This window comes from Dermacentor silvarum, chromosome 3, assembly GCF_013339745.2.
Source record: "Dermacentor silvarum isolate Dsil-2018 chromosome 3, BIME_Dsil_1.4, whole genome shotgun sequence".
Taxonomy (NCBI): domain Eukaryota; kingdom Metazoa; phylum Arthropoda; class Arachnida; order Ixodida; family Ixodidae; genus Dermacentor; species Dermacentor silvarum.
In genome coordinates, this window is record NC_051156.1 from 141,476,058 (window position 1) to 141,501,456 (window position 25,399).

The 25,399-nt window shown below is 46.4% G+C and overlaps 1 protein-coding gene across 2 annotated transcripts in view; it reads right to left on the bottom strand.

The window, feature by feature from the left end:
* The window catches only part of LOC119445853 (SEC14-like protein 2), a 91,385-nt gene that overhangs the window by 50,696 nt on the left and 15,290 nt on the right, over positions 1 to 25,399 (bottom strand). The window contains exon 1 of one of the 2 annotated variants that reach the window (XM_037710157.2): positions 14,911 to 15,238. The exons of the other annotated variant lie outside the window; for it this stretch is intronic. Coding sequence (XP_037566085.1) covers positions 14,911 to 14,964 — 54 coding nt within the window. The 5' untranslated portion in view covers positions 14,965 to 15,238. Of the gene's footprint in view, positions 1 to 14,910; positions 15,239 to 25,399 lie in introns of those variants that run through there. 2 annotated transcript variants of the gene reach the window in all.

Consider the following 25,399-nt stretch of genomic DNA (forward strand, 5'->3'; position numbering starts at 1 on the left):
GAAGCAAGGATTACGTATAACAGCACGTGTGGCCTTGCGTCATGGAAGTAGTATTGCGTCAAAGACTGTTGCCGGATTCTCTCGGTTCATGTCAGCTTCCGAAGGCCATTTTATACGTTCCGCCCTTTACTCGTGTACATGACGAACAGCGATGAGTGTAATAAAGAAAGGACAAAAAAGAAAAAAAAAAGAAGAAAAAGTGGAGTTGAGTCCTTTGTTGGGATAAGTTTTTTCCTCCGCCGTACTTCAGCTTGAGCCACCCGGTAGGCTCTCATCAATACTCGCAACTTTCCTCCAGTGCACGGCGCCATGTGACGCAGAATCGTGCTTTACCCCTGCCCAAGATAAGCGCGGCTAATAATAAACGAACTTGTCATGCGTGGAGGGCAACAAGCGTACATTTTCGAGAGGCAGAACGCCAACTAAATCCTTTTTTTATTGTTATTATTTTTTTTCTGTTGCGACCGTTCCTGACGATCGACTGCTTCGTCGGCATATCGCTATGCTCGATACGGTACCGCGCTCCTCGTCAGTAAATGCCGGCCCTTCGGGGTTATACTCATTGTAGAAGCGGAACGCTACATCGAGTCATGCTAATGTGGTCTAATCCTTATGCTAGCAAATTCCGTGCGCAGGTGTTGAGAAATCACGGCTTATCGTCAACGTGGACGCCTGTAGGAAATGTTAGCGAGCGATATCTTAGCTGACACGAAACACTTAGCAGCGTGAAGTATGGACTCTCGTTCCGACAGCTTCTTTTTCTTCTTTTTTCCTTTTTTTCGTCTTGCACTTATTTTCTGTTAATTTTTCAAACCTGATAGAAACTTCTCCGTTCTTAGAGTGTTCACGTATGAATCTGGAACAAATAACGTGCACAAGCATGCGCATTTATGTCTGCCCCATTTGTAGATATACTCAGAGCCCGTGAGTTCGGAAATATTTTCCTGCATATTCCTTCCCTATGCGGTGAAAGTGCTACGCGTAGCGTGTACGTGTTATTTTATGTCGAGTTGATCAGTCTGTACAGTTTATATTACAAATTTGTTGCTGTTCAGTTACAAATTGGTTGGCGTGGTAGGGTTGAGGGGGTTCATACGTCGGATACTTCATTTTTTTGTATTTCAATGTCTGTTTCGCCATAAGGGCTAAGCAATGAATGCGATAGCAACATGTTAGAATACTACACGATGTGCAAGACTCGTGGCTGTAGTGGCAGTAGGAATTGAAGTAAACGTAAGCTAAGTAATAACGATCTGTTGTGCTAGGGGTCCTCTGTTTGAATCCTCCCATCGGACAATTTCATTTACGTTTAATAATTAAAGCCAATATTTTTCTTTGCGACCTTACCAACCCTTTTCCGTATCGCGTATGTTTCAAAACTCTCTCCTGGGCCGATCCCGGAGGTAGTGCACAGCAGCACCAATAAATCTAGATCATTTTCAGGTTTGAGCTCCGTGATTGTTGCGCACTTTTAATATTAAAGTCTGAGAAGATTTAGGATAAAAGGCATGCGCGTTCGGTGTTTTGTTTCACGAAACTCGTTTGTGGGCTGCTGTTCTCAAAATTCTGAGTAATAACTTTGTAAAGAATGTAAGACCTGGTATGAGCAACTTTAATAATAGAATGGTGAGGCAGTATAACCCGCATATATCACATGTTGTAAAGGATGGCATGGCATATAATATATATATACCTAAATATATACGGAACACCACGGCGACGCCAACGGCGAAAATTCGCTTGGAGTGTGCAATAATGTATACGGAAAGTCACGCCGACGGCGACGATGACAGCGAAATTCGCTTTGTCTCCATGTAATTGCTATCGCAATAATAATAAAATAAAACGGCAATCGAGATAACGATTCCGCGATGGAGAGTCCAATCGGTATCTAACGTCCCTCCGCTCCACTACGCAAGCTTTCCACCCGCTTTGCAGCCTTTAACCGTTGGTACAAGCGTCCCCCAAGTAATAATACAATGACAGGAGGTCCAATCAAGAGTTGAGTTCAAGTTCAGCCAGTACCACAGGAAATTAGTGCATCACTTCAAAGATAACTGTACAGCACCACCACAGGCAGTTATCTGACCACGTGCCCACTAAAATGTCATTTGTGAAGACGTTCGACTTTTCCTTTACACGTGATTTGCTGACAGCGTCTTCTCTTTTCTCTTTTTTTTTTCTTTTTTGAATCACAGTGGCTGAACTGAACTAGCGTTATGACGCAGCATCTGCTTCACGGCCTATTTTGTGAACGTGCGAGTTCGTGAAGTGTCCGCGCGACATTTATCTTTAACCACATTTTGAATGTCGCTCGCTGTTTATTCTTCGCCGAGCGCTTCCTTCCTCATTATCATACGTTAAATCAGAAGAGGGCCTGATACCTCAAAAAGGCACCAAAATTTAATTACATACTTTAGCATAACCAAACCATCAAAAAAAAAAAGCTCAAAGAAAGAAAGGAAGACCGAGAAAGAAAGAAAAGGGCGGGAGGGTTCGTATGACGCCGTAACCCTCTGACTTTTGCCTCCAATATCTACTGATGTTTTCGCCTGAGGCGAGGAGACAGCTAACAGGAAAACGCGTTCTTTTCTTGTCTCGTCCTCGCTAAATCCTGGCCTTGACATTTCTGGAACGCATTTGTTGACCGCGGGGTGTTACGAGGAGGGTCGAAAATTGTTTTTGTCGTCTAGCGAGAACGACGTTTACGGAGAACTGAGCTTTGCGTGAGCGGAGGCTTTGCCCGGTGCCATGAAGCAAATGGCTTCCATGCAACGGGACGCTATTATAGAAAGCATCGCTTCGAAGTTTTTACACCCTCCGAGGCGCCGAGTATGAAACGAACCGGTTTGTTTTTCCCCGAGAGTCTTTCTGCAACAAAGATGGCCAGAAAGCGGTAGACGGAATCGAAGGACGTCGGAGTGCGCACGTCGCCGTTCTGTGCCAAGAATTTAAGGTCTTTCACGGGCTTGTTCATTTTATAGATTAAATTATTAAATGCAATGGCGACAGTTAGAATGGTTAGAGACAGCGCAGTTTTCCGCATTTTCTCAGTTTCTGTTATTTATACATACAGTTGTGGACAAAATATCGGCATCTTTACGTGTTTAACTGCTCAGAAAGTTGGTGCTGCGTTTTTCCAGGTAGCTATAGAGCCTCGAACAATTGCTTCTTGAACACGCACTACCACGTTATTCGAACCGCGCAGCACACTTATCGCAGACAACTTGCATGTTCCAAGAAGCGTTTCGCAAGAAAGTCATATGTCAACCAGTATATGTCCGAAAATGCGCGCGTGATAGTCAGAAAGCTTAATGATTGTAGGAGAGGGTATAGCCGATTGAGTGAAAGTCCTTGCATGGAACTGCGAGTTTAATATATGATGCGGGATGAAAGAGAGAGAGAGAGACGCACGCGCACGCACGCGCATGCACGCGCACGCACGCGCGCACACGTCCAGAAACTAGAAAATGTAGGCACCATTAAGTGCCATGCACTGAAAAAAAAAATCGAAAGTGGAGCTGGAGCCGGCAATAAACAAACAATCTGTTTTTTACTTAAACAAAGTACATATATATGAATAACCTGTACGTCATGTTTATTATTTGATGCTATATCGATGGAGCCAGTGCGCTTTTTTCCGCCGCCACACTAGATGTAGCCCTGGGAGTGTTAGCTAGCGCCACTCAGAGCCAATCCGGGTGGATGTGGAACATTTTTTTTTGCGCGATGGCGTAATGTAACACGTGAACTTAGGAGAACACGCACGTGGCTAAAAAACCCTGATATGCTACATAATGACATCAAGGCTGCCAGACTCAACACCCTCGCTATGAATGAACGAGATAGGAAGGAAAACCCAGGAGCGCGATTTTTGTTAATCATGACCATATAAGCGACTGATAGCTTTGAAACGTACTCAATGAATTTTTCGAAGAAATACCCAATATTATGCCATTTTGATCATTTCTGTAGTTTTCCTGGCGTACCCGATCAAAAAAAAAAAAAAAAAAAAAAAAAAAAAAAACACACACAGATGCCTCCTACCCTCCATAACCCCCGTGTCCAATAATCCCATATGAAACATTTAGGACCCTATATATGAAAACCAGTATGTTCTCACATAACATATGAGATTATTGGATATGGGAGTTATGGCGCTTAAGGGTTTTAATACCATGATTATTCTTTGGGAACTTCACCCCGTTTACGGTGTGTATGTCACTCTCATTGGTCACGTCTAACCTCTTTATCGCCAACCTGGCTCGCTGGGTAGCCCATGGTCCAATGAGTATAGCATCACGCTGCCGTACTGAGGGAACTGGGTTCAAAACCAACCACTGGACCCAATTGGGTCCCAGAGTATGTGAAACTGGGTATCTGTCACTCTTTAATGAACCTCTTTGACGAACTGGGGATTTTAGGAATGGGACACCTCTCAAGGGCAAAAGCGATTGTTTCACGGTGCTCGGAGTTCTTCCGAAGTGAAGACACAGCGGTTTTTTTCCCCCCCGCTTCAACCCAGAATTTCACTGCTGAAACTTTGTTAGTTGATTCATAGCGACAAGAAATTTGCGAACAGCGCGCTTTCGAAGAAGCTACTAAGAAACTATCAACCGGCAACGAAAGGACAATCACGTATTGAAGCAAGACTTACGTGTTAGAGGAGCGCGCATATACGTCTCGCGTTTTCCTATCGCAATCGTGCTTCGGCGTTAATTTACCTTTTCTTTTTTACTCTTTGCTATCTTCGCTGTACTTTCCGTTCCGTTGCTCCGAGCATCGAATTTCATTACGCAGTGCCTCTGTACTGGCGAAACAGGAAACTCCTGCGTCTCTTTCGCAATGCAGGGGCTCATTTCGCGCCGACACCTGAGAGCGGGCGATAAGCGTGCAAAGCTCTTTCCTTGAGAAACGGAGTAACCGCTGCAGCCTTTTTGGGAATAGCGAAACGCAAGCTTCCCAAGCACGCCCTAAGGAATCCTACATTGCACGTGTGCATCTGTGACCACGCATGTAAATGCGACCGCACCTTTTATAACACCAGTTTGTTAAAATCATTTTTAGTCCCCCACTATACGGCGTTCTTTCATAATCGGATCGTATAGATTCGGCCACGTAAATCCCCTTATTTTTTATTGTTATTTTCATTTTTAAGTACGTCTTTGGTTCTGCAACGCGCAGCGGCCGCTGTTTACGTCATATTTTTAACGTTCGCCGAAGCTTGTAGCACTGACGTATAGCATCTTCGCTAACGCTGGCTGTAGTATTATTTCGACATATACTTTTGACTTGGTCAATTCGCTTTCCGTTACAGGTCAAAGCGCACGTCGACGTCACTTAGAAAACTCAAGACGCTTACGACGGCCGTTTGAACATATAGCAGTATAAAAATAAATGAAGATCCCCTTTCTATATCACTCGCAATCAGGTTTTATAGTGTTAGGGTCTATAAACTCGCAGAACTTTTTTTTTTAATGTTACTGTTTCCAACGGAAAGCAGTGTCACTGAATAACATGCATCTCTATTGATGTGCTTCCCCGAGTCCTGTTAGCAAGGATATTTTATATTTCATGCGGTGCTTGTACGGACGTTCTGGCAATGCGAGTTCTCACTGGCCGTTCCCGTGTTGCCGATTATATATCATGCTCTGTGATCTTTTGTTGCTAGTATGACGACAGGCTGCGCTCGTTTAGTACGACATTTTATTCACGAAATATTTTTGTTCCCGCCTTTGTTCCTTGTTTGTTTACTTTTCTTCACATTTCTTAGTCCGCGGGGTTTATTTCTAGGTCTGTTGGACAGCCGGCCCTTCGATGACATGTTTTCCCATAGTGGCCTCACTTCATAAACAACAACTTTCGATATGAGAAGCTTTCAGCCAGTCACCGTTTAAACATAGCATGTGTTTACTCGAACGACTCGAAAGGTCTTTTTTCTTCGTTCGAACTTCGCTGATAGCATGTCCCCCTGATCGTATCTGTTTAAATTCAGCGACCTTTAAAGAAAACGACACGTAGTAAGTAGGTACACGGCTCCTACATCGAACGCGGCGGTCGAACACGATTGATCAACTGAGACAAGTATTTGTTGTATCGATACCACCAGCGGTCGTCTCGCCGTAACATTTACGAGAAACCCGAATGCAGTGTGCTCTTCCGTCCTTGTCTGCATTGGGCATTATCTTTCTTCCTATGCGTTATGAACCAACTAGCCAAATCAAACCATGTACCAAAGTTTTATGGTTTCATCGAGTGCAGTCGTGTGGTATCAGTCAAACACAAAAGTTTATGGACCACGGGATCTGAGAAAAAAGTCACCAGCTCTTGCCCTGTCGAGAAAATGGGGGTAAGCGAAGCTCGCCGTGCGTGTGTCTGACCTTCGTCAAGGTAACGTAAAGTTCAGGACCCCCGCCATGTCACGGTCTCTCTTTTTCTCTCTCTTTTTTTCTCTCTTTGTCTCTCTCTTTGTCTCTCTCTTTGTCTCTCTCTTTGTCTCTCTCTTTCTTTCTCTCTTTCTCTCTCTCTTTCTTCTCTCCTTCTTTCTCTCCTTCTTTCTCTCCTTCTTTCTCTCCTTCTTTCTCTCCTTCTTTCTCTCTCCCTCTCTCTGTTTCACTATCTCATCGTCTCTCTTTCATTCTCACTCTTTCTTTCCTTCTCTCTCTCTTTCTATCTTCCTTTCTCTCTTTCTGTCTTGTCCCTTATATGCGCCATTGAGCTTGGACCCTTTCTGCACTATCGCCAGGATCGGCCCACTTTTCAGCGTGACACCACCACCACCGCCAAAACTTGTGAGCCTATAAAGCTTCGCTTAAAAAAAAAAGCTGAATATCTCCGCAGCATCACAGCGCAGCCTGCTATTGGCTTTTCCAGCCTCTACTGGTATACACGGAAAGCAATGTGATGTACTGTTTTACTGGCTGCTGTCACAGGCTACTCGGAAATTCAACGTTTTCTGAGGTCCCATGCTCTGCAAAATTTTGTGGTCGAGTGTACGTGCGGGCGTTTTCGCCTCGCTTCGACCCCTTCAATGCGTCGCCCTACCAATCCGGTCCCCTCTTGAGCGCCTCGTGAGAGCTCAAAAAAAAAAAAAAATGAAAAAGAAAGAAAGAAAGCGAAGAGCGTCAGTTGCTCGCGGTGAATTGCGGACAGAAAGTTGTTGCGCAGTCACCGGGTTGCTGCAGCCGTCAGGTAAACAAGGTCAGAGGCACCGGGCCTCTTTCTGTCTGCATGCACTCCGCCCTTTCATTACCAAGAGAGAAAAGACGCATTGTACGCGCTTTCGCGTAATTTTTTTGTCCCGAACGGCAAATAAGCCACGCCTAGAAGAAAATTATAGTCACTTCTTTTTGTTTATTTTGCCTTTGATGATTTGAGAGCTACGTAGCACGCAGCAGTAGACTTCCAGCAAGAACACCTAAGTGGTACAGTGAAATAACGAACGGTAATTGAAAAAAAAAGAAGGTCAGAAAGGAAGAAAGAAAGAAAAATGAAAGAAAACGGCAGTTGTCTCCCTCGCATCTTGCACAAGCGTTCTGAATGAGCGGCGCTTGTCTTATAATACCTCGTCGCGCTCTCCTTTGAGAATGCATCCAGTATCAGTAACGGCAGTATTGCCAGAAGGACGTTTCAGGGACCTCCAAGATTTACCTGCATGCCGTAGGAGGTACACAAAATCCGTTGAATCTGCAGCGCCTCTTTGAAAGTATAGCCTCCGTGAACGCAGTCATAGATCGACGAGCGAAAAGTGGCATAAACTGGCCTTCCATTGATATCTATACTATATTGTACACCTTTACCATACGTATGCATAACGGTCTCTGTGAGCGCTGTATTATTTTTTAGTGTCTTCTTTTTCTCTCATCTTTCGCACCCCTTTTACCCGTCCCAGTGAGGGCGTGCAAGCTACATGGCAAAGTGTCGGTTCTTATGCCTTCCCAATTCTGAGTGGTATTGCAAGTTTATCAATGTCGCGGACATCACTTTTATCGCGCATCCATTCACAAAGCTAGATAAGTGGATCAGATTAGAAAAAAAAATCTTTTTTTTTTTTTACTCTGCTTTATGTTGACATTGCGTATACTTTTCGAGTGAATTGGAAGGATATGCCCGTCGCTCAAGAGATCCGTTGCGCCAAACGCCACGTCACACAGCAGTGAACGTATTCCCGAGAGCGATCGCTCGAGTTAGGAAGAACCTGCAACAGTCTCCACTGAGACACAATCTCATGAAAGCGCGACATCAACAGGATTTTTGATATCGGGGACCTCCCCATAAAGGTGCTTCAACGTCAAGGCACACTCACAACAGCTCCCCTTCTTCCAATGCCTCCTCCTGCAACCGCCAATTTATAATGATGCATATGCTTTGCTAAGCGTTAGTGCTTGTCGTGTTTTATACAATTAGACCTTTTAAATATTCAGTAGACATGTGAGTGTTTGTGGTACTGTGTGTGCTTACTAAATGAAAAAAATGGACAGCCTGAATTTTCTTTAACTGTGTATTGTGACAGACGGCTCCTTCGTTTAGCATACTCCAACCTTTCCAGGGCGCCGGAGCCTTGTCAAGCTGCAGTTGGCGGCTTTTTTTTCCGTCACCCCCACATTTCTCGTGGAGAAATAAAAAGTTCCTTTTGTTTGATTTATTCGATTGATTGATTCAGTAACAATTTAACAAAATCCACAACGACAAGTATGGGAGCACCCTCATAAGAGAGATGAATAGTGGGCGACGAGGGTGAAAGCGCTCTCCGAAACAGTCCTGCCTATACCAAGGGCGTAGCGAGGGAGAGACCCACAGGGCACGTAGACCCATCGAAAATTACTTTGTACCAAGATGCCATCTGCACAGATCTCTCTCTCTCTCTCTCTCCCCCCCCCCCCCCCCCCCCCCACACACACACACACACGACGCAAAGCGTATGCCAGTCGTCCAACAAAATCGTCCTTCACGACGCTAAAGACGCAGCGGTCCCATTCGAGTCCGCCAAGCTGGTAAACAGTGTTTTACCTCGGAATCACAATCCGACGAAGACTAAGCGCGCGTGCGTATTGATAACTGAGTGTCGGATGGATCTCGTAAACATGCATTATCACGAATGCGAACAGAGAGGGTAAAAGGGGGAGACGTCAAGCGCTGGTATACGACGCTGCTGGTATATATATAGCCTGTACGCAGTATAGGCGCCATGGTCCGGTCGCGGCTTATTTTCTAACCTAACGACGCGAGCGAAAAAGTCTTTACGTGAAGCTTTACTTTCTTTTTTTTTTATTGTCCTCGGCAAGATTACGCATTTAAGGGACCGTTTTACATCCGGACTAACCAATTACGCTATTCACTTCTCGTCGCAATGAATTACCGGAATCGGCTCTCGGAACGAGATTGCACGTATTGCCCTTCACGACACCTTTGTTCGCAAATTATACAGCTTTTTCAAGCGAAGCTTGTTATAAATCACAGATTTCGGTGGCGTCTATCTAGGCACAAAATTATCATCATTGGCGTTGGCTCGAGCGCCGTCGTCTTCTTCCGCAGCTGGCTCGTTGGCGCCCCTCGGTTTTAGCACTCGTGCTCGTTCTCGGCATGCACTCGTGCCACTGCTCCCGCGTTCTCCGTCGTCGTCCGCTTCCACATCTGGCTGCGTTGCCGCTCATCATTCCAGCGTAGAATTTCACTTCTTTTATGTCGTCGTAATGAGGAGGCCGCGTTTACGGTCGTATGTACCATTGCTTAAGGGGGCATGAGTCATTCATTCTCTTACGTAACGGACATATTTAATTTTGAAGCAATGTCACGGAAATCCATCCAGAATGAACGCGCTCTGGAAAGGGCTCGTCGTCGACGAGCCGATTCTAGCGTGAGGGCTTCCGAAGCCGATCATCAGCTCTCACGGCCAGGTCGCTGCGGCCGCCTCCATTCCTGGCTCTTCCTCGGAAGAGGCGGAGGAAGAGCCAGGAATGGAGGCGGCCTTTTGGCCCACCTTTTCCATCAAACTGTAGCATTAATCTGGACTCCCGCGCATGCGGGCCTTGCCGGAAACGAGGCGACTCACGCCAGTTCCCCGAGGATTTACGGTCCGGCCGCAAGCATCAGATGTGTCGGACGTCGCTACGAAGGAGGCGCCGTTTACAGCACTGGACCGGCTTATTTAATTTTACCTTAGTTAATTTTATCTATCGCGACACCTGCACGCACTACCGTTTAGAGCGTTTGACCTTTCCTCCCGCTCATGCGCAAATACCCGCGTAGGTGTGGAGTTCGGTGGCGACAGCTGCAGACTCGCACCTTTCACTCCCCTTACCACCTCCATGCACCGCATTCATCTCTACATTTACCTTTCTCCCTCTAGTAGATACTCGTCAGTGCAATTCGTTCCGAGGAACACCGAAGAAACACACGACAAGCTTCGCTTAGCCCCATATCCTCGACAGGGGAGGGCCTACAGTTTTTTTTTAGTCGTGCGACTTCTATTGCTTCAGCTTTCCGTCTTGCTTTATCTTGCTCTTAGTCTTTTTGTTTTTTTTCCTCTGTCTGTGGTTTGTGTGGCTGCGACAGCCCATTATTTCTTTCTTTATTTTTCCCACAGCTCAGTACCTTGTAGAGATGAGTTGGCATTTCGCTCGCTATTACCTTACACCGTTTGCCAACACTGTACGAACGCTACTTCCTTAACAGTTGCATACTGTGACACGACGTAAATGAATTAAATTAAATTAGGTTTTAGGGTCTTACGAGCCAAAACCATGATCTGATTATGAGACACGCTGTAGTAGGGGACTCCGCGGGCTAATTTTGACCATCTGAGTTCCTTGACGTGCACCCAGTGCACGGTACACAATATGTTTTTTTTTTCTTGCATTCCGCGCCCACCGGAATACGGCCTGCGCTACCGGGATCGATCCCGTAACCTTGGGCTTAGCAGCGCAACACCATACCCACTGAGGTACGGCGGTGGGTGTGAAAAGATTCATGAGCTAGCTGCATTGCCGCGCATGAAATTGTGATTTAGTGCCTTACGTCGCAGTTAGTTGTTCCCTGTTTTGCGATAACTATGTTTTGTTTAACTTACCACGCGACTTTCTTTGCCTTATGTCCTGCCATATGTCTTCCCCCAAAGGGCCTTTGGGGTAGTCGAATGAATGTTCTTCGCTGCATATAAGAAGAGTCTGGTGTACAGACGGTGGCTCCTGATCTTCTCTGGCGTGTTAAAAATGCACGAGTCCGCTGCAAATGCTACACGAAAAATGAAGAAACATCGAACGTGCGTTTTTTTTTTGTATTTAGCCTCCCAAACTTCCATGATTGTATAGCGATTAGTGTTACACTGACGGAAGAGCTAAAGAACGAACATGAAAGAAAAAAAAAGTGGACGTGCGTGGCGCAAGCTACTAACTCGTTTAGTACTGTTAGAGGATTAACACGCTTATGTGCATGGTGATTGGGAGTAATATACATGTGGGATTGTGCAGTGACACACTCTCAACTTCGTTGAGAAGAATTGCTGGAAATGCGAAAATATTAAGAGAAGCAAAGCAACAAGATTTAAGCATCAAGCACTTCCGGAAAAAAAAAAAAAAACGTATTGCTGTACCACAAAATGTACCAGTAGCGACATTCAGAGCAGAAAAAATGAACGTATTGCACACGACCCGTAGTGCTTATTTATGGCAATCCTCTACCTACCCCGAAAGCAGAACTTTCGAGCATGACGCCGACAACCATTACAAACGCGAGTGGTCGTGATTGGCTAACGCGACAGGACAGCGTGCCGTGCTAAACATCTAACTTTAATCCAGCTTCGCAGCACTTGAAAGCAAGAAAGTTGCAATTACTCCCACAATGCTTCAACGTTATGAGCAGTACGAATATATTGAAAACCAGCGCTTAAACTTTGCGCACCGGCAGCAGCGCCGTAACTCACAGCCTAGCGAGCGGAGGAAGCAATTCTCGGTAGCACATTCGGCGATTTCGCGTGAGCATGCAAATTCGGCACTAATCTTGAAGCGCATGTGTGTCCAGCTCCCGACCCGGCTGGAAACCGGCATGCTAGAATGTATAAGAGCGCATACGCTAATCGCAACACCCATGACCACATATGCATTGCCTGGCTAGACGCATTGGGCTACCAATGCGTGACCCAGGCGCGTGTCCGTTTTCGTTCAAAATATGATGCCCTTTCCTGGCCGGACGGTGCAAGCATGCTTTAGTTTCCCAGTCAAACTGGCAGTAGCGCCCCCTGGACAGCGCTGGTTCTCCATTGCAGTGTTCCGGGTGGTATCGATTGACGTAAACATTGGCAGATTCGAGCGAGCGATCCTCTTTCGAGAAGGCAACTTTACGTCAGTGGCGCTCTCTGTCGGTGGAAAAGAGACGTATACGCCTCTTTGTGCTCTTTCCTATCGCACCTTTCGCTGCTTATCACTGGCTTAGTTCAAATTCCTTCATCTCTTTATCTCAATGCCTGTCTATAGATAAGCAGAGAGCATGGCGTGAGCGAGTCGCCTTACCGAATGCTCAAGAGGTCAGGCAGTATTGTTCAGGAGCCATATATAGTCTTGCTGTAGCACCGGTGGGCTGGCTCATGGGTAGAATCTGAGTGGCAATCATAGGGTCTGCAGTTGGAAACCTCGCGGTTTATTGACCTTTTATAATATTATGTCAAAGCACTCTTTGATATCGGCGACGGACACAGGCGGACATCAAAACAACTAAGGGGCCCATCAACTAAGAGATAAATACAAGCCGAAACAGCTATCGCTGTATAAAGACGCTGTGAGCAAGGTCATCCTGTTGAACTATTATTCTAGCGAGTATCTAACGGGTTTTTACGCTGTTTACCGTCTGAAATGGCACTTCTAATGAAAGAATGAAACAGCTTTACGCCCACTTATCAATTTCAGATTATGTTCTTCGAGGTGGACCCTGAGGTAACACCAGGAAATCGATTAGAAGCAAATAGTTGCTTGTCATGAATGTTTCATGTTCTGTCACCGTCGATACTACGAGCTGGCGCGTGTCTCCTATAGCTTTTACGTTTCACGCCGTTCTTTTTTCCTTGATAAGACTGGCAAAACTAAAAAAAAGAAACAAAAAAGAATCCCCGGGGGTGTCTGAAGATGTGCGAATTTATTTGTCGCACTCCTCATTATGCACGCTAGTGTCCCCCCCCCCCCCCCCAAAAAAAAAAAAAAAAAAAAAACTTTATTTTGAGAGTAACTGCGCTAACACCCTTACCTTGGAATGTGCCTAAGCTGTTTTTCGAGCCTCTATTACCTCCATTACGTCAAAGTCTATCAATGCCATTGCTCTTTCACGACTCTGAAATGAATCCGGCGAGGCCGCACTTAAGAGAAACCGGGGCCTTGCTTACAGCCATCGCACATTTATTCGCATTACAAAACGCCGATTGGAAAGGCACTTTCCTGCAAGAAGAAAAAAATGCGCGACACGCTTGCGTACAGTATAATGTAGTCTTAACTGGACTCGAGCAGAAGGGCCCTCGTCTTGTGACTGAAGACGAGGCCATTTTCATTTCCCGCGTCTCTGACGAAACGAGAACATTGCGATGCGCTGCGTGAGTACCGCATATATTTCCTTCTAATCAATGCGGTGCGTCCCCTTGAAGCCGCAACGCGCGGCTAGAGCAGATGTAACGCCGATGACGCCACCGGAATAATGCCGACCGCCAAAAGCATTTTGTTTGCGTAATATCGCCTCATTGGACTTGAAGGGGGCGAGCATTTTAAGTATGGTTTAAGCTGGAGCGGATCATCGGGACGCAAAGGCCAAGTGTTGGTCTACACCTATACGTATGGGGTGGGCTTCGGAGAGTGTGCGCCAAAATTTAGGCGCCCTTTAACGGGCTACGAGAGATGTAGTCAATGTTCGCGTCATACCGCTTGACTGCAACAGCGACAATGCAAATCAACCTCGCCGTGCGTATTGTCGTTACCGGAGGAGGATCAGTCACTCGCTGCTTTTTTTTTTACCAAATGTAGACAAACAGGAAGGCAAGTAATATAAACAAGAAGGCAGTCGAAACTCATGGGTTATGTTAGGTTAGGCCGGCGCAATGCGAAAATTTTAACTTTGCCGGCACTCCTGACGTCACTCGATCGGCCAATGAGATTCGACTGCTGGGAGAATTTCGAACACATATTTCTCCCGGCTGCCGGCAGACTATATAGCCACTCCCAATATTAGAGCCAGCTATCTCAAGACACAGTTAAGAAATTGAGGCTACCGCTCTCACAGTATAACACGCTCGGGCATACCAGAGACACAGAGACCTACTAAGTCTACAAACAAAGAAAAAGAAAGCTTAAATGTTAACAAGATCTTAAATAAAGCTAGTTAGGAGAAACATTCCAATTAAATCCGCGTTAGCTAATACAGGTTCATGCGCCCTAGGCAATAACAATACTATTATGAGCGCACGAAGGAACGCCATTGGTCAAGCAGTCCTGAAAGCAAACACTCAATATCAGTAGCTTCTGCAAATGAAACTGACTGGCTGTCTCCAAGGAAATCCTGTAAGGCTGTCAAAGCAAGATTTCCGTTTTGCGGGGCGTGACCAGGGCTTAAAGTCAAGGGAGCCTCAGGGCCCCTCTAACAAAACTTAAGGGAGAGCCCGGCCTCATTTTCTGGTGATCGATGCATGCAAATACACCACTCTCCCCCGACACACATTACACACACAGGCTGCACACGTATGCGCAAGCAATTTCGGTTACCACCACTCGTCCTGGCCCTGTCTGCAGGAATCGGTTAAATGGGCTGCGGCCAAGAATCGAACGACTGTTCGTGCAGAGAAGGCACACTTTGTTGAGTGAAAGTGGCGGGAAAACTGTTCCTTCCGACCAGCCTCTCGCTCGCGACGAGCCAAAAAGAACAGAACTGTAAATAACTTACGCTTTTGAGTGCTGCCTCCTGCGTCGGGCTCAGGTCTCCGAGGTGGCCGCTCATTTTCTTTCTTTCTTTTTTCACCGCCGTGTAAACCCACGACCGTCAAGCGTCCGTTCCGTCCGTCCGTACTCCAAAAGCACTCGGCTAGTCACGCAGCGCGAACAGATCGCTAACTCTAACGAAATACCCGCGCACCAACGATAAGACCGTCGCTTTGTCTCAAAGCAGCGGCGAGGGTTTGCCTGTATTCAAAGGCAAACCACCACTGTCCCCGCGTATATAGGTAGTTTTCGAGAGCCGGTGCGGAGCGTTGTATGGCCGGCGCGGAACGATACGCCTTCGTCTGCTCTGTTCCGCCGGTCGTCTGCTTGCCGAGCAAAGCGGCGGGACGGGTTTTTGTTTGCACCATGGTGGCCAGACGCGCCGCGCTGCTTCCGCTGTCCTTGACGGAACAGGGTTCTCCCGCGGTCGCCGATGCGGAAGGCTACATTGCGCTTGGTGTTACTCGCCGCATTGCACAAACCAGCCGTGAGTTTCAAGGTACGACTCCGCCGGAGGAGATAAGCTTGCCTTGATCCTTGGAGGTGCACTTATTTTTTATTGACTTTTTGTTTTCTACGCTTGTCCGGAACGAATCCGCTACTGAAATGCTTCTAACACGCCAGCGGCATGCTGATAATCCAAAGAGGAAGCGGTATTCGAGTCTACGCAGTCTACTCGGTCTGCTCAAGTGCCATTGAATGCCATTCACAAATCAGCTTCGCTAAGTATATCGTAGCGACAGCAGTAATAATAAACGCAATAAGCGCAGATGCACGACGTATGTCAGCATTCGATGCTCTCTGACGCTTGAAATTCGGTCGAGCGCGCCGAGTTCAGCAAATTTTAGGGAATAATTGTAAAGCGTACATAACCAATGTGATTAGTGGGTGGCCGCTAGTTCGCCAATGATGACTAAGTGCATGCCAGTGCAAATGTGAGAGAATTTATTTTGTAATTCATAAAAGCATTCAAAGCCTCGGCGGTGAGAATATGACACCAACTGAGAAATAATGTGAAAGAACATACTTCAAAGAAAAAAAAAAGTTGCACCATAGTTACATGACTGTGAAATGAGCATAAAGTAGTGCAGAAATGTGACTCAGTACTGGTCCGAAAGTAGAAAGTTCATTATTTCTTGCTCGCATTTTTCAGAGCTTCAGTTGCAGCACAAGAGTATGAGGTAACATAAAAAACTACCGAAAACATCTCTCACAGCTGTCGTCATGAGCAAAGATGTCAATTTGTAGTATTAATGCCCTGCCCATCCTGATTGTTGCCATAGCAACGAAAAACTGTTTCGACATGATATCTTATTTTTTGCTTACTTCCAATTGTAATAGGTAGGTAGGTAGGTAGTAAACTTTATTGATGTCCTGAAGTAGTCACCCCCGTTTTCATGGAGGGAGGACCACGGGCCGCGTCCCACGTCGGGAATTGTATTTTTTTAGAGCGAGCAGAAATTATTTCAGATTTCCTGTGGAACATAACACAATTCTAATCTGTATCTGGATTGCTCCGAAAGTCGGATGTTACTAGCACAATAATCGAAATTCTTAACTAATTAACAAAGTTTTCTTAATTCCCTTTCCATAGTTGATTGCTTTACGGCACATATTGCGGTTCACAAATTGTCGCTGATGAGCTGGCCAGGTGCATCCGCTTGGAAGAAACTCTGAAGGTGGCACAAGTTTCCCGACATTCACCTTCAAACTTGCGTTGAAAATGCACCGTTATTTCCCTAACTTTATCAACAAAACGCTGTTTTATGCGCTGAACCATATATGAATAACTCGAACACCGATTTATTTCGTCGTAACTTTGGGAATCATTATCTCGAAAGTGGCGTCATCCTGATAATTCGTTCCAAGTGGATATGCCCTTGTGAGTTCCCCGGTTGCAAATAGTAAAATACAATAAGTACAGTAAAGAAACACTTAATTAGTTGTTGTTTTTTATTCGTCGATAATGCATGTCGATTACCCGTGCAAGCAATGCCCGCCTTTTGGAGCAATCCTGCTCATGGACTATAGTATTGCGCAATCGTGCAGCTAACACGGTTTGCTCTTGTTCGGAGCGTGGTTAAGTGCATGCATTATTTGTTAACCTGTTTCACGCACTTGTTTACCGCTGAGGGTCATACGAGAGTTGGTGATTGGGCATTTATAAGATTGATTAATTTAGCACTGTTTGAAACAAATTGATTAATTTAGCACTGTTTACTACGTCAGTGTGCAACGATGGCCACTAGTATTTGTATACAAGCTTTGTTGGTTTCGTACTTGAATAAGTTAATGAACAAATCTCGGACTCTTAACAGCACGACAGACATTTTATTCAGACTTCTAATGACGAATTGTAAGTGCTATTCATGGGTACTTAGCAACATTTGACAGTGATGTTTAGACTAGAAATTCGTTTTATATGTAGATACGTTATTCATATGAGGATCTGCTTATTGTTTTAGCTATTAAGTGAATATGAGATGCTGGCGTCTTTTGGTAGAAATTGTCGTGGCGTCTCTGTGGCTGTGACGTCTTGCTGCTGAGGTCGCGGGTTCTATATTATGCCATGGTGGCAACATTTCGAGGGGCCCGAAAATTATCCAGAGCCATCTGCAACGGCTACTGTCCTAAATAGCCCAATCAATTAATCTTACGATTGTGCCGGCGGCTCCTTGCACACCGTATACCGTATGCATACGGCTATTAGATTTTTAGCTCTACTGGGCGGACAACCTGCAGTGACAGTGAAGGAAAAGTTACAGGGGCAGAGCTTCCGTACACGTCTTACTGCGCTAAGAAGTCCGGCAGAATTTGACAGCGCTTTCGGTTTGTCGGAACAGATACTGAATCAGCGTAGCTTCCAGGCGCTATGGTTTCGCATTTGACCCAACGCGTAAGAGGAAAGCAGGGAAATAAGGCAAATTTAGCACCAACTGGTGTATTTTGTATTATTTGGCCGTAATAAACAAAGTGTTTGTGTTTGCTCTTCTATACAGCTTAAACTGACGCGGATGAAAACTTTGTCCTTTTTTCAGCAGCGGTCTTACTTCTGCGCGCTTTGACTCCGTAGCTTTCCTTTCAGTGTCCCCAAAAGTTGGCCGCGATTATATTCAAGCTTTGGACAAAATATTTTCAAAAATAATTCTACGAATCTTTAATGGCCTCACGGATAGCGTTTCAAGGTATGAAGCCCAAGGTTCGGTATAGATGGAAATGAGTCTTCTAGAGCCTTCGGTTCCGTCAGCCCCACATCGCTAGCCTATAGTTTTATAAGGACAACACTCATTTGTAAACTGAGAGAGAGATAAAACTTTATTGTGTCCATGATGAGGTCTAGGGGGGGGGGGGGGAGAGACTAACCCCCAGGCCTCCCCTTTCTCAGACGGAGGCCAGTCCTTGCTTTCTGGCGCCGTCTTCGGCCATCCGGACGGCCCAGAGCTGATCTTCTGGGTCCAAGCTGAGCAGCAAAGTCTCCCACTGCTCGGCCGTAGTTATGATGCGTGTAGTATTAGTGCGGTGGGTGTTGGTGGGTGTAGCTTTCGGGCATGCCCAGATGATGTGATCGAGGTCAGCGCGTGTCTCGCAGGCTTTGCAGAGTGGGGAGTATGCATCGGGGTAAGTTCGGTGGTATAGCACGGGGTTTGGGAAAGTTCGCGTCTGAAGTAGTCGCCAAGTGGTGGATTGTGATTTATTCAGTGTTTTGTGAACTGAGTCTCGGTTTTGACAGGGACGAACGAGTGGCCTTACAATGGCACCATCAATCCACTCAGGAACTCGGCTCTTGTCCCATAGCATCTAAGGCAGGTTCACGTACTGTATGTGCTGCTTCGTTCAATCTATGCGCACGCACATTTATAGGCGCTTACGACGACCTTGATGAAACGCGCAGAAAGCATTTATTCAGTGGCTTGCGTTGTTTATCGAGAAACCGTTGCTTATTGTTGCCGTCAAACTGAACTATGAAACAAAATTGCTTTTTTTTTATTGACGAGATAGAAGGAGCAACGCGAACACAAGCATCACAAGAACTCTCCCATAAACAGCGCCGGTCAATGAACCGCGTGTCCGAACCACGATACCAAAAAAAAAAAAAAAATTGCTTTTGAGGGTGTGCGCATGTGGATGTGTGTGTGGAAAGGGGGGGGGGGATTACCGGCTCTAAAAAGGCTGTTATGATCGGCTTGGAATTCAGCGTCGCAAATCCGGACAACGTTCCAGCTCGCTTTCCCTTATCGAGCCCTCCTCTACGAGAAAGCGTCACCCATTTTGCCCCTGCCACGTCCTAAGCTGACCCGGACAACGGAGCAAACCACGAAAGGGAGGAGACTATTGACGTCAAAAATCGAAAAGAGGACCAAAAGTCTGCGTCGAACTGCCCACCATTGGCGCCGCCGTGGGCATACCAATAACTGCTTCCTCAGATGACTCCGAGAACCAAAAACCACGAGGGGTAAGCGACCTTTTAGTGGTCGCTTACCCCTCCGCTTTCCTTGACAATGGACCTCTCCACCTATTGTCTCGGCTATAGTCATTTAAGGCCGTCCTGGTTCCCGTGTTAATCAAACCGGTCGGGACTCTGATCGAGTCACCACCTTGTACAAAGGACGTGAATACATTTTTTCTCGTTCACAGCATCACGTCGTCGTTTTTGATTCCTGCGGTGAAGACCCACCTCCCCCGGTCTAGATTGTATCAAGGCGTACCTTTCTCAGTTTTCTTAATTTAATAATAATAATAATAATAATAATAATAATAATAATAATAATAATAATAATAATAATAATAATAATAATAATAATAATAATAATAATAATAATAATAATAAACCATTTCTGTCAACAAACATCTTCTTTCTTTCAGTCCGGCTCCTCTGATATTGTTTTCTAACGTTCATCACGCTTCCAAGACCGTAACAAGTCACGCATAACAAAGTATCAGCCGTCCTAATATAATGGTTTACTACGTTATCGTCAAGGAATGCGGGCCACATTTTCTCTGCTGCAGAAAGAAAATAACGTCAAGCACGAAGTGGAAACATGCAAAAATTTCTTCAAACACGAAGTGGGTGCCTGAGGGAGACGCGGTCCAGTTCTCGAGCCAGCCTCTCGGGCATTACGCGCGACCGCTGGCAACCTTGTACTTATAGGCAGGCACAGTGAGTGTAGGCGGCGACGCGACTCGAGTTGCAATGTTGTGCAAGGTGCAATGAAAGCCAGCGAGACGATGTTCGTGTCTCGAAAACCTGCGTAAATGCGATATAAATGAAAGAGTGGCAACGTTTACGCTAGTTTCATTGCAAATATAAATGTCCTGTTTGTCGCGAAAAGCACTTGAGATACTCACGTGCGCGCGTAGGTTTACGTGAGCGACGATCGGGAGTCAAGGGGGTCATAAAGCCCGGCGCTTCGTATATACTATAGTACGTGTAACAGCGGTAGCAACGATGTTTCGATGTTTTCAAGCTGGTGAGTTTTCTCGTCTAACCGCATCAACGGTATGAGCCCGTCCGTCCGTCCGTCCGTCCGTCGTCCGTTCGGAATAACCATCCCGCCAACTTGGTTAGGGCGGGATAGTTAAAAGTAATGCTAACGTCATTACGTGTAGTAGGCCTTTCGTTAAAGCTTTCACCGGCATCTGTGTCCGTCCGTCCGTCCGTGTGCGTGCGTGCGTGTGTGTGTGTGTGTTAAAGGTCGCGCATCTCATTAGCGGTGGATAGTTGTAATTCTGTGCAGATAATTTCACACAGTCAGAATGCGCTGACCACCACACTTCTATTCGTCATTGAAGAAGGCGAGCTCTATCTGTTCATGATCTTGAAAGAAACTTGAAGACATTGAGTTCACTTGTACAATCCTTTTTTAAAACGCTCAGATTTTACGAACATGCGAACAGAGATACTGTGCGTGGGAAGTGCGCAATGGAGCCACGAAATGGTGCGCCAGATTTAAGAGTATGGGTAGACCTAAGAAGAAGCGCTGACTCGAGAATGATAGTGGCAGGTATTGCCGCGCGCAGTTGTCGTGCTACGTTTCTTTACTCATATCGTTGCTCAATCGAGCGTGATCTTCATGGCTGTGGCATATCATCAAAGGCGGTCATTAAGCAAACCGGAGTTGGCACACCCACAAGGACGAAAGTTTCAAGGTTTGCTTAATCCGTATCTCATTGAAACGCTTTCATGCTTACTAACGATGGTTACGCGTACTTGAACATGACTTTAGCAAACTATGTCCGGCGAACTTCAGGCAGCACTTACCAGTCTAGTGACGAAAATTGGCAGCCGCAGCCCCCGACAATGAACGTCTCAAGTGCATATGCTTGCATAACATTCTCGAAGCGGAGGGCCATTCACCAGATGGTTTATGTACCCGTATGTTCTTAGCAATAAAAAAAAAAAAAAAAAAAAAAAAAACGCAGTTATCAGGCCACCTTCAAGAAACTTAATTCTTCACCTAGGGCAGATAACTAGGGGTGTGCGAATATTAGTTCCGAATTCGAATCAAATAATATTTAATGGAATAATTCCATTCGACTTTCGAATAGCTAGTTTTCGAAGTTTCGAATAATTCGACAGGACGAATACCTAAAACGTGACAAAGGCCATTGTTGCGGGCCACACACACACACACACAACACCACACACACACACACACACACACACACCACGCACACGCACACGCACACGCACACGCACACGCACCACACACACACACACACACACACACACACACACACACACACACACACACACACACACACACACACACGCGCACAAGCCATACGCACACCCACACGCACACGCGCACACGCACACCACGCACACACACACACACACACACACACACACCACACACACGCACACGCTCACGCACACGCACACACACACACACACACACACACACACACACACACACACACACACACACACACACACACGCGCGCGCACAAGCACATACGCACACCACACCACACGCGCACACGCACGCACACACACACACACACACACACACACCACACACACACAACACACACACACCACACCGCGCGCGCGCGCGGCACAAGCACATACGCACACCCACACGCACACGCGCACACGCACGCACACACACACACACACACACCACACACAACCCACACACACACACACACACACACACACACACGCACACGCACGCACGCACGCACGCACGCACGCACGCCGGGGTGGCTCAGTCAGCTAAGGCGTTGCGCTGCTGAGCACGAGGTCGCGGGATCGAATCCCGGCCCCGGCGGCCGCATTTCGATGAGGCGAAATGCAAAAACGCCCGTGTGCTTGCGTTGTAGTGCACGTTAAGAACCCCAGGTGGTCAAAATTAATCCGGAGCCCTCCACACGGCGTGCTCATAATCAGAACTGGTTTTGGCACGTAAAACCCAGAAAGAAGAACACACACACCCACACACACACACACGTACACACACACGCACACACATGAGAAAACGGTCAAGCCATTCACAACTTGCTTCCGAAACGAAGGCACGGACGTTTGCGTAGTTCGGTCGCGTATGCCGCAAGCGCTCTAAACACTTTTACACAACATCTTCCTTCACACCCTGTCTTAACACCATCGCCGCACGCTTATATTGGGTTGCGCCCGGGATCAGGAATCAACATGACTCATCTGCTCACAGCGCAGCGAAGGCTTGCGGAAAGGGCGAGTTCCCCCTTGCACATTCGCCTGGTCGCGGGGGACGGGCGGACGCGTCCGTGGTAGGCGCGTCAATTTCTGGATCTTCTGCACTGTCGAACTGTTGGCGTCAAAACAGAACCACCACAATGAGCTCACACCTTATAGAAGTTCAAAAATACTTCAACGAGCCGCTGATCCCAAGAAAGGGTGATCCTTTGAAATATTGGAAAGAGCATGGAGCTTCACTGTATCTAGGAATCTCCAAAATTGCTTTGCGATATCTTCCCATCCCTGCTACAGAGGTGCCCAGTGAACGCATGTTTTCAACTGCAGGACCACCCGTAACGCGAAACATGGCGATGAGACAGCCTGAAGCCAGGTCATGTGGAACGCTTGTGTTTCTGCATGACAGTTGTAGCCTTGCGGTAACAATCACTCACAGCTTTGTGTGCTCAAGGACATGAGCGGACATCATTTCTTTGTTCTTTTCTGTAAATTTTCAATAAAATCTATTGTATTCGGTATTTCATTAGATATTGGATATTTTTGGCCACTATTCGGCACTATTGGATTCGAATTCGATTCGAGATGAAATTTCACTATTCGCACACCCCTGCAGATAACCTATGGACCATTAGCGTTAGAAAATGGATGCCAAGAGAAGGAATCGCAGTCGAGGACGGCAGAAAATTAGGTGGGTGGATGAAATTGGCAAATTTGCAGGCGCAACCTGGAATCAGCTAGCACAAGACAACCGTAATTGGAGATCGCCTTCGTCCTGCAGTGGAAATAAAATAGGCGGTGGCGGCGGCTGCTGCTGCTGCTGCTGCTTTGATGATGACATACTATTTGCGTCTGTGAAGATCCATGAATCCACCGCTGTCACGGCGGCCTTAAGGGGGAATTGATTAGGAGAGCTGCGACTTGCGCTGTTTGGTAAGGTATTTTTGGAAACGAACGTATAGCGGCGGGAAAGCACAGGAAACAGTAAGAATACACACGAGCAGAGATGGATGTACCCTTGCTGTGTCCAAGAGTTGATTAGGGCGCAGCCAGCTGCTATAACACTGCTAAAAAGCAGCCATATACTAATAACTGCTCGAGCTTCCTGGTGGATAAGTAACGCTGGTGGGTGCATAGTGCCGGAAATCTCCACGGTGAAAGTTGAATAGCTTGCCTTATTTGCGGCAGCGTGACATTTGTCTGAAGCCTTATTTGCCATTAGTGTCATGTGGCCTGGTTGAAAGCGTGGATTGCATTAGCGATGCATCGCAATTAAAGCATGTTCCTTGCTGATGCGGTTGAAGGTTAAGCCACAGTGAAATCGCCATTGGTAGCCATTTAAGTGTAACATGAATGCACACAATATGCAAATAGAAACCATACAAGTTGCCACAGAAGAAAATCCCGCCCCCCCCCCCCCCTCTCTAAAAAGAAGAGTGAGCATGTTTGATTAGTTCAGAGTAGACAACTTTGATAGAGTAATTATTAAGTGGGCACATTGACAATTTGGTAAATATTGGTTGTCACAGGTTTACCATGGTTTTTTTGCTACTGCCAGCAAGTTTATGATGCTGCTCATGTTTATTGAACTATATGTGTTTACTAAATGCTATATTTATTCATTCATTGTCCTGTTCTAACTTCCCCCAAAACTACATTCGGGCTGTGAAAGACGCATTCGTAAAAGGCACCTGGTCAAGTTGTAATTTTCGTACATGCTTAGAGCTCAGTAAACGAGCTTTTTTGCATCGCGGTTCCATTGAAATGTCGCTGTCACTGCAGCGATTTGAACTCGCAGCACCGCGCTCAGCAGCAAGCGAGAGACAGTGCGGTCAAATTTACTGCGGAAGCTTAAACTGCTTTACGTCTATTCCCGAGTTCGCTTCGAACGAGCTAGCCAGAAGCAGACAGTGGAGCCTAGTAGCTGCTTGGTTTGCACCATAATCATTGGGCAACAGCGCGAGTTGCCAAAGAATTAGGCGGAACTCTATAGGCTCAACGGTCTAGATGAAACGTTCGGTTGCCTCCGTCCACTTGCTTAATTTCGATAGAAGCGTAGCGACCTTCCACTCTTTCGGTGCTCTAGGAGTGTATGCACGTGCGTCCGCACCTGGGCACGTCGCACGCCTGTACAAGCAAGGCCGAGGGCATTTCGTCTGCTGATGTTTGTCTAGCGCCATTGAGGAAAGCCTTCGCTTATTCATTCCAAGACAACGTGCACCTGAGTCAACCTCATGGTGCAAGCACGAATACAATTAGTAAGTCAATGAGAGAGGATAAAGGCAGCTGCGTGGTTGCTTTGGAAAGAAAATGGCGGTTGTGACGGGAGGTAAGCAAAACGAAAAAGTTGCTGTTGGCGGATCAGGATCTTCTCCTAACATCACTGGTAGTTGTTTGCAAGACTTACCAACACCAGTCATTGAGAATTTGAAGCACGGCTTTGACTGTCTAAACACCGGTCGACCTTTCTGTGCTTGAGTACGCGGATGCCTGTGTACACGGATGCCTGCATTCAAGCGACGTTTTACTCGAGTCAACATGGTGGTTGGGTTAACAGAATATTCCAGATAGCTAGACATCGCAATGTGGCAGAGAAGTTACGTAAACAGGGATGAGGTGCCTCAGAAAAACTGGCCAACGTTTTGATAGTTGAACCTATCTTCAGCGGGTTAGTTTTTACTACTTTAGTAGGATGACGTCACGAGCGGTCGGCGGCGGCTGGCGTTGAAGGTTAAGCCACTGGTAATGCACAGTTGGTATAGCTATCAAACATCCAAAA